General features: G+C 44.4%; 1 protein-coding gene across 2 annotated transcripts in view; it reads left to right on the top strand.

Moving 5' to 3' along the window:
• Positions 1–764: 764 nt before the first annotated feature.
• Positions 765–9,960, top strand: part of ATXN10 (ataxin 10) — a 77,457-nt gene continuing 68,261 nt past the window's right edge. Inside the window, exons 1-3 of one of the 2 annotated variants that reach the window (XM_002187642.6) lie at positions 765–917; positions 6,605–6,796; positions 8,237–8,319. In XM_002187642.6, the coding sequence (XP_002187678.6) occupies positions 805–917; positions 6,605–6,796; positions 8,237–8,319 (388 nt within the window). In that variant the 5' untranslated portion in view covers positions 765–804. Of the gene's footprint in view, positions 918–6,604; positions 6,797–8,230; positions 8,320–9,960 lie in introns of both variants that reach the window. The other variant, XM_030263370.4, reaches the window with a different exon arrangement.

The following is a 9,960-nucleotide window of genomic DNA, read 5'->3' as shown; positions in this document are numbered from 1 at the left end:
GGGGGTACCCTGGGGTAGTGGCTGGGCTTTAAGGTCCCTTCCAACTCAAACCTCATTGTGATTTGATGATGATTGTCTAATAAAGCTTTCTATAGTGTTCAGCCACGATTAGTCTTTTTAACCATCGGAAGATAATTTCCCACCCGCACACATACAGATGAACTTTTCATACATGTTTAGAAAGTGTTTTTAAAAAACAAATATTAAAAATGTAGAATTTCATTTAAAAATACTTTAAAACCCGGAGCAAAGTAGTATTTACTTCACAGAATCACGGAAAGGCTTGGATTGGGAGGGACCTTAGAAATCGTCTAGTTTCACATCCCTGCCACAGGCTGGGAAATCTGTATATAATTAGGACATTAAGCATGAAATAATCATTACCGCAATTTATGTATTTTTGTATTAATTTAGTATTTGTTTTGTTTAGAGACGGGTCTCCTCAAGAGCACGCGGGGCGCGCAGCAGCAGCAGCTACGTGCTGGGAGCCGGCGGCGCGGTGAGATTCCTGCGGGGGGAAGGCAAAACGAGGAAAAACAAGGGAAAGGCGAAGGAGCCGGTAAGGAAACAGCCACGGAAAGGCAACGCGCCCGTCAGCCGGAGCCGCCATTTTGCCGCCGCCTCACGCAGCCCACCAGTCCGGCGGGGCGGCACCGCCGCCATTTCCGCGCGGCGGGGGCGGGCTCGGGGCCGGGCGATGGCGGCGGGGCGGGCCCGGGGCCGGGCGATGGCGGCGGGGCCGGGCCTGGGCCCGGGGCGGGGCCGGGCGATGGCGGCGGGGCGGGCCCGGGGCGGGGCCGGGCGATGGCGGCGGGGCCGGGCCTGGGCCCGGGGCGGGCGATGGCGGCGGCGCTGCCCGCGGCCCGCCTGGAGAGCGTGCGGGCGCTGTCGGCTCTGCTCCGGGAGGCGCAGCCCAGGTAGAGGGGAGCAGGGAGCGGCGCTGCCGGTGGATGTCGGGCAGGACTCGCCTCGGCTCCTAGCGCGGTCCAGCCCCACGTGGCTCGGGAAAGGGGCTCTCGGTACCCCCGTAGGGGTGCGCATCAAGTCCCTTCCGGGGAGCTTCTGCAGCCCCAGATTCCTCGTGGGGCTGTGCGTGCGTCGGGGGGAGATCTGTCCTGCCCCAGGGGTCCATGAAGAGCTGCCCTGTGCTCAGGCCTTGTGCCTGCAGCAGGGAGGGAAAGGTGTTTGTTTCGTAGTCGTGGGTGGCACAAAATAGCCTAGAGATGCAGAATGGCTTGGCTTCCAGGAAGGTTAAAGCTCATCCCGTCCCACCCTTGCTATGGGCAAGGATGTCTTCCACTATCCCAGGTTGCTCCAAGCGCTGTCCAGCCTGACCTTGGACGCTTGAGGGATGGCGCAGCCACAGCATCTCTCAACCTGTCCCAGGACCTCACTAGCCTCACAAGGAAAGATTTCTTCCTAACATCCAGTCTAAACCTACTCTGTTGGGCTGAAGCCATTGCCCCTTGTTCTGTCGCTTCAGGCCGGTGTAAATAATCTCCGTCTTCCTTGCAGGCTCCCATCAGGTACTGGAAGGCATCACTTAGGTCAGCCCAAAGCTGCTTCTCCAGGCTGAGCGCTCCCAAGTCTCTCAGCCTTTCCTAAAAGCAGAACTGCCTCAGCTGTCTAAACAACTTGGTGCCTCTTCTGAATTCTCCAGCTCCATGTCCTTCCTGTGCTGGGATCCCATGGCTCAAGGCAGCTCTGCAGGTGGGGTCTCACCTGAGCAGGGCAGAGAAGCAGAATCTCCCCTTCACTTCCCTGCTGCCCATGCTGGGGGCTCAGCCCAGCACAGGGGGGTGCTGGCTCCCAGGGCACATCCAGCTCTCACCACCAGCACCCCCAAGTCCTTCTCCCAAGGCTGCTCCATCTGTTTGTCCCTAGGCTGAATTGATCCTTGGGGGTTGTCCTGACCCAGGTGCAGCACCAGCACTTGCTCTTGTTGAGCCTCATGGGATTCCCATAGACTGCTTATGGGGCTTGTGGTGTGCCTTTCTGGGCAGGCACATTAGGTGGGATGTAGCTGCTCTGGGGCAAAAAACCATGGAAACCCTTCGGGGTGTCCAGAAGTGGGTGAGATGTGCCTTTGTGAGGCCCTGCTTGGGGGCAGTCTCATTCCCATGTGAGGCCAAAGATTTGGGATGTGGGCCTTAGGGACAGAGGGCCACACACAGCATGGCAGGATGGGCTGCTCTATCTTCACTGGGGGAAAAAGGTTGGATCTCCCTCAGTAGCTTTGAGATAAGTAAAGACAGAATGGGAATACTGGAGAAACGGGGCTGGTATGGAGCAGTGCCTGTAAGGTCAGGGAGACTTCTGCAGTATCACACAGCACTGCTGGCTTTGGCAGAAGCTGGCAGAGGTTCAGCTGGGAGAATGGGGTTAGAGGAATGGGTTTTGCTCTTCCTGGAAGGAGGGAGAAGGCACAACCCAGTGGGAAGCTTGTGCTCACTCCTGACAATAGTTGTTTGAAGGTCTTGACATCTGAGAATGAAGAAATCAGACTGTAGTTGCCCTTCCATAAGGCCAAAGCTGTAGCGTTACCTTACATCCCATAGGATGTGGCAGAATGGGTCTAGGAGCAGCTGTGCCAGAAAATTTGCCAACTCTGGCAAATCCTGTTGTTGGTGGTGTTCCATCATGAAGACACAACCCAATGGATTTTTTGTGTTTGAAGGTGTGATATTTAGTGGCATTTCTTTTGTTGTTACAGGACTGTTCAGTGTTTGTGGAAACTTAATACATTAAAAATGTGAGTTCTGGTATTCTTCAAGTCAGAAGGAAATAAAGTGAGGCCACAATGCCCCTACTATGACACCATGATGTGGACTTTGGGAGATTTGCATTTGGCTGTGTGGTTTACTTGAGGCTTCCAGTGCTTTTAGTTGATTTCTTTATTCTTTGTTTACTAAGCTGCAAAAAAAAAGAAAATGGCTTTGTTTCTGGGAACGTTGTGAGGATAAGTACTTTAAAGGCTTTTTAGGAACTGCTTACGGGAATGGAGTTGTGCATGATACAGAATTGTAAATTTGTGGATGTGTTTGCATCGTTCCTGACTAATTTAATGATTTTTTTTTTTGGAGCCCTGGTCTTTTGAACAGTTTCATTACTGTTTCTAACTCTGTGTTTAGTGGAGTGGTATCTTGTAGAGTTTCAGTTTTTAACAATCAAACAGGTCTTACAAGGAGTGACAGTAATCTTCCTTTTGGCATGGGTGCAGGAATTCTCACTCTTTGTTTTGACTTCACAAGAAATTGTGCATGTCTTCCTTGTCTGAGAGCTGGACTGCTGTACCCTTTGCCTCTGCTTCCTTTTGTATTCCTGCAGACTTGATGTGGAAATGAAGGACATGTAGCAATAGCAAATTGTGGAGCTGCTGTGTTAGGCAACCAGGAAACAGAAGCTTGCGGAATACCCACAAAGCTGTTCTGGGTGGATTTCAAGGGCTGTTCACAATGCAAGGTATTCTTTTAATCTGCAATCCACTTAGGAGGGTCTTTGGTAGTTTTTAAATGGAAAATATATTTTCCATTTAAAAAATACATTTTAAATATTTATAGCTGCTACTTTGTATGCCATTCTTTGTTGTACTGCTGGAAAAAGATCATTTTTTAGAAACCTATTAGCAAGCATTGCTGTGGAACAGTTTTCTGAGGTCAGTCTTGGATAGTTTTTTAATATCACCTAAATATTTTCTGCTGTTCTTGCTAATTTGAGGATTTTTTAATTCAGAAGGACGGTTTTCATTTAAATTCCTTTGTAGTACACACTCAAATTGTAGTGCTATTTGAGTGCTTAGGTACAAGAGTCACATGTAAATTTTCTCAGAACAGAATCCTGGTCGATCAAACAACATTTAAGTCAGTCCATTTGGAATACTTTTTGCTTGCTTGCTTAGGCTTTGAGATTTGATTTCTGCCTGGAATGATCTGGTTGGAGCAGTCTGGATTTTCTTTCATAGTGTTTAGGAGAGAGATTTGGAGTTCTGTCTCTCCTCAATGATGCAAAAAAATCAACATCTCCTTCCGCATTTACGCTGAGGACAGACACTTCCTTGTGTACCCCACACTTGCTCCATTAGGACGCACAAAGTTTTCATCTTCGTATTTTACTGGAAGCGTCTCTACTCTTAGGTTTTTCTTTTACTTTCAATCTAATTTTAAAAGAAAAACTGTCACAGCAGCTCAGCATGTCTGACTCACAGTTCTGTTCTGCTGCATAGCTCTGCCAGGAGAGTGGACCTTTTCCAGCACAAGAATAACTGTAAAGTGTCCTTTTACCCATTTAGTCACAAAAATGTGCACAAAAGTTCTTCTGGCTTCTTTAATTTCTCTTTTACCAATTTAAATAAGTGAATGTTGTACAGTAGTATGTCTTGCACTGACCACTGGGTTCTGTATTTTGCCGTTGTGTCAGGAAATGACTGGTTTCATGGGATAATCCAACAAAAGGCACAGGCTGATATGAAGGAAACTACAGTGGGGCTGAGCAGTCCCATTTTAAAGTAATGTCAGAGTTTAAGAACTTGGAACAGCTAATGGTTCTGCTCAATGTAGAAAGCACTCCTTGGCTGGGGACTATCTTACCAGACTGTAGCTCTTCTGGCATTTAGAAAAACTTGTCCCTGCTGCATTTCCTATGGAGACTGTGGTACATCAACCACTGAGTCTTCTCTTGGCACATCATGAAGTGCAGGAGCTACACTGCTTCTTTTAAGTTGAAGGTTCAAGTTCCATGAATATATTTTCTTCTGTCTTGAAACCAAAACCAAATTCCAAACTTTCTCTCTGGTTATGTAAGCTCCACTTTTTTCTTTAACCCTGAGAGCCAGCTCTGCTTTTGGTCGTTTTTTGCGCCACTTCGGTGTTTTCCCTTCAGTATTGCGCCACTGTAAGATGTAGCTTCTTCCCCATAATTCTCAAGTGATGCAGTGGTGTGTTTTTAAATGTTTCAGTGTAGATGGAGAATGTGTAAATGTATTGGTCTTGATGAACACTGAGGTTGCAGAATAAAATACATCCTGGAAATCTGAAACCTGATGTTGTGGTAATTTAGTGACATTAGTGTACGTTGTATTTCTTACCACACTTTCCTTTCTTTGTAAGTCTCCTCCATGCCCTAATAGACCTCAACACTGGAGACACTGTACTGTCAGTAAGATATAGCCTAGCATAAAAGTGTCACTATTGGAGCAACAAATCTGGTAAGGAACTTACCTGTGAGTAACTGTGAGTAAGGACTGTGAGTAAAGGAAACATGGTAGGAGCAGAGGTGGGAAATAATGTTTCCAGACATGTCTAAGGGTGTGCTTAGGGACAAGGCGGATTGGCAGTGTTTGGTTAATGTTGAACTTGATAATCTTAAGGATCTTTTTCAGCCTTGGCGATTCCATGTTTTGATTTATGGACATGATCACTTAGGAAAGAGGAGGTAGAATTTCTAATTGTACAAATGTGTAGGCATTTGAGTGAACATCAGAATATCACCCAGTTGTGTTTGACCAAGGTTTTTTGATTCTCCTTTCAGAAGAGTTTTCTGTGTGTGAACATTTTATTTAATGCTGCTTTACATTTCCTCTCGTTTCACTTTCTTCTGTTTGATCCTGAGTGCAGGACAAGTCTATTTAAGGTTCAAGGAGGCTGCATCTGGATTTCCTTCTCCTGACCCTGGTCAGAAGTATTAGACAAGCAGATTTTATTGACCTTCCCTGTAGCAATGCCATAAACACTCTCTGGTGTGGCTTCTCTGCACCATCATATGGTATCAGAACTGAGTAAGCAACACTTGTCATGTGCTGCCTTCATCGCTTTTGTGGACATAAAATCAAGGCAGAGTGTAGACAAATAGCTGTAGTTTGGAAATGTTTATCTCTGTGTGACAGATCATCTGTAGATGTGTGTGTCAATCCTGGGAGGCTGGTGAATCTTCATGGAGCAGCAGCATCAGCTGTAATCTGGTCATAGGGAGTTCTGCATATGCTTATGGTTTGGGAATGCTGTTTTCCTTGGTCTGGGTGCTCCTGGGAGTGACCTGGTGCCTTCTGTGTTGGGTGGTTGTCTGCTGAGGTGGGACAGAGTTGGCATTTTCCCTTGACTGTGGTTCACACACTTCAGAATGGTGCTTGTGCAGCCACCAGCTTTCTCCATGACCTTTGTCCCTCTGAGGAAATCTGCAGCAGGCTGGAGCTTCTGATACCTTATTCTTCTGAAACATCTAATGCTGGACATCTAAACTGTGTTCATTAACTAAAGCAATTCCTCTTAAAGCAGCATGCAGTGTCATGTATAAACCTGTCAGCTATGTGTATTAGGGGAGAATTTTTTGTTTCCTTTTCATTAAAGTTCCAAAGAGCTGTTGAAAAGTCACAAGGAATACTGAGGCAACACCACTCTTCTGCAGCCCCTTTTCTGAAAAGTCTGATGGGAGGATTGTGTGATGTTTTTGTTCCTTCTACTTAAAATTTTGACTATGAGTATTTAAATACTCAGAATAGTTAAAGATCGTTGCAGAAACACCTTTGGGGTTACAGTAAGAATTGCCAATATCATAGGCTTTTTGGTAGGAGTGCATTTTTATTTTTTCTTCACAAATTTATCTATTTCAGAGAAACAGCAGAGGAAAGTGTGTTTCAGGATGTCCTGGAAATCCTGACAAGCACTGCTAGTGCCCTTGAGCAGACCTGTAAGGACTCCTGTGGCCTGACAGATTTAGACACCTGCCTGCTGCTCATAGCAGAGTGCTTCAGATGTCTGAGGAACGCCTGTGTTGAGTGTGCCAAGAATCAACATGTCTTGAGGTACAGTTGAGAACCCTTTTAGCCCATACCAAAGTACCACCTTCAGCTGTTTATGTGGTTTTATAAAAGAGATTCTTATTTTACACTGCTCTGTTAGTTGATTTATTAACTGGCATTTCCTGCTTGATGGAATCACTTGAATTCAAATATGCAAGAAACAAAAATAGTTGCCTTATTTGTAGGTCAGTTTAGGGCCCTGCTCAGTAATAGAACAAAGTGTTTGGGTCCATAATGCAAATTGATTACACAAATGATATAAGCCTCTTGGAAGCCTGACTGTAGAACTATCATTTTTTCTTTAATTTTTTTATAACATCATGAATAATGAATAAGTAAATGGTCTTAATAATCAGTTACAGAATTAGCATGTCTTGTAAGGTTCATTTAAATATGTCTGGCTTTCCTGGCAAAACACAGCATGTAGAACTGTGCATATTAATCCTGATACATATATACAGTCAAGTTGAGCTTAAAGGATAATAAATCAATCTGGTTTCTTAAGTTATTTAGCCTCTCTGTTCTTTGCCTGTGTCTGTTGCAAATTAAAGGGATGCTTGTGATACAACCAGCGGTAGTTAGTGAAAACCTGACAGTCTGGTTGATGTTTTTAAAAAACCCAGCAAAATAACAACAAACACCCTCCTTGCTTGGATGCCCCATGAAAATCCCAAGCCAAGCAACCAACAAAAAAAGCATCAGAACTTGTCACAAGTTGGTTATATCAAAAATTATTGGGGACTACAGTCATAAAAATTGGCTTCTTGGGACATGTCAAATTTTATTTATTGAACTGAATGTAATTTTAAAATGGGACCAAATCTTAATTTCTGTGCTGGGGCAGAATTCTGTTAATGCCCCAGAAATTGCAATGCAAATCATTCTGAGAGTCTACCTATGATTCCTCCTCACTGGAGAAAGGATAAATGATTACTTGGCTTTCTCTGCTATCTGAGGGTTGTGTATGTTCCCCTTTCAGCTGCCCTGTTGTTTTTTTGGTAGCTGTCACTAATTGCTTTGTTGGCATTGAAAATCCTCCAAGTTTATTATGAAGTAGGATAAGACTCTTGTTCTGGATGCTTGACATCCAGACAAAGCAAAGTTTTTACAGAAATGAAGCTATTTAAATTACAGAAATAACTTGCTAATGTTTAATGTCTGATAGGAAGAATAGCAAAAAGGGAGGAAAGGGTGCTTAGCTCTGAAGATTGAGTCCAAAATGGGTAAAATGCAGGATGATGCAATAAACCCCTTTGATTTGCTTCTGATGGTAGTAATGTAGCTACTGATAGGCAGACAGTAATGTAGGAGAAACTATTTTTGTTTCAGAGGTCCTGAAGATGCTAAAGATTTCCTGTTAATTTTGGTGAAAAGCCTTTTAAATTTTTTGAGTGCATTTCATATCAAGTGAATAACTGTGTTTTATTCCCAATTTAATAATAGGAACTTGGGTCTCATCTCTACATCTGTCCATTTGATAAAGTTGCTTCATGGAATACAAATCAAAGAAGAATTGTTACTGACTGGTAAGGCTGGGGATTTTGTTTAATGTATAGCTTGCACTATATTGTTTTACATCCATGTAAAAAAACTATGATGTCACTATACTGATGGATTTATTTTATAAATAAGTTTAATTCTTTCTTGAATTGCGTTTAAGAATTGACCCTCTCTTAGACTGCTTGAAAAAGATCTCAGCCTGAAGTCTAGTTCAGCTCTATTTTCACTGAACTGTTCCTTATAGATTGCTAGAGGAAAGAGCTGTGACTGATCCCCACCTCGTCACCCAGAGAGCACTGAGTGCCATATCCAGTCACTCCTTGGACACCTCCCAGGATGGGACTCCACCACCTCCCTAGGATGTCCCTGCCAATGCCTGACCCTGACCACTCTTTTGGTGAAGAAATTCCTCCTGATGCCCAACCTGACCCTCCCCTGCCACAGCTTGAGGCTGTTTCCTCTCGTCCTGTCCCTTGTTCCCTGGGAGCAGAGCCTGACTACCCTGGCTGCACCCTCCTGTCAGGGAGTTGTGGAGAGCCAGAAGGTCTCCCCTGAGCCTCCTTTTCTCCAGGCTGAGCCCCCCCAGCTCCCTGAACTGCTTCTCAACAGACTTGTGCTCCAGACCCTTCCCCAGCTCCATTCCTTTCCCTGGACATGCTTCCATCCTTTCAGTGTTTTGTTTTTAGGTAAAGGCCCAGAACTGGGCACAGGGTGGGAGGTGCCTCAGCAGTGGTACAGGGGACAGTCACTGCCCTGATTCTGCTGTCCCACTGTTGCTGGTACAGGATTTTTTTGATACAGCATTTTTGGAGCCTGTGTTCTCGTCACAGGCACTGCTGGGAATCTCAGCCAAAACCTGGGTCCAGGTGTGCTACCTGTTGGAGCAAAGTTTGGGGTGTTCTCTGCTCATAATTCTGCAATGTCCAGAAACTTTGGTTAAAATGTATTGGATGGTAGCTTGAATCTGTGAACAGGAATTTGACCTTGTTTCTAATTTTCTGCAATGTGTTCAGGTGTAATTAAACAGCTACAAATAGTCTCTTCAGAACAGAACTTACAGCATGCCTTTAGGAGCAGTGATGAAAGATGACTATGTAAATTTTTTCATACTGTGCTTATTATAGTAACTTGAGCATTTTCTGGTAGGAAGTTCAGCAGCATGAATATCATATGTCTAGCACCTGTTCATGCTTCCTTTTGTGAAGGAAGATGTGTGGGAAAATATGTGATACCTTATTTTAAGCATTTTTCAAGTAGTACAGATGCCATGTTCTTATAAGGGAGCTATAAAAAAATGTTCCTTTCTTTGAGCTTTTTTTATTCCCTCCCTCTTTTTTTTCTCTTCCCCTGTCTCCATTTTTCCTCTCTGTTTTCCCTCTCTCCTTTTTCTCTATTTTTTTCTTCTCTTAGTCTCTTTTTTCTCTCTTTTTTTTTCCTCTGTCCTTCTTTTTTCTCTCTCCTGTTTTTATCCTCCTCATTTCCTTTATCTTTTTTTCTCTCTTCAGCCACTTTTTCTTTCCACTCTCCTCTGTCCACCAGGACCATTAATAGTACCATGGATTCATCCTCAGACTCTGTTGTTGAGCTACTCCATCTGTTTTGGCCCTGATTTGTTCTCATGCATATTTTTCTTTCAGTTAATGAAAACCCAGTTGTTCTTGACCCAT

Source organism: Taeniopygia guttata, chromosome 1A (genome assembly GCF_048771995.1).
Source record: "Taeniopygia guttata chromosome 1A, bTaeGut7.mat, whole genome shotgun sequence".
In the NCBI taxonomy this organism is placed as follows: domain Eukaryota; kingdom Metazoa; phylum Chordata; class Aves; order Passeriformes; family Estrildidae; genus Taeniopygia; species Taeniopygia guttata.
Note: the sequence above shows the minus strand (reverse complement) of the source record. Positions and strands in the feature narration are given on the sequence as shown.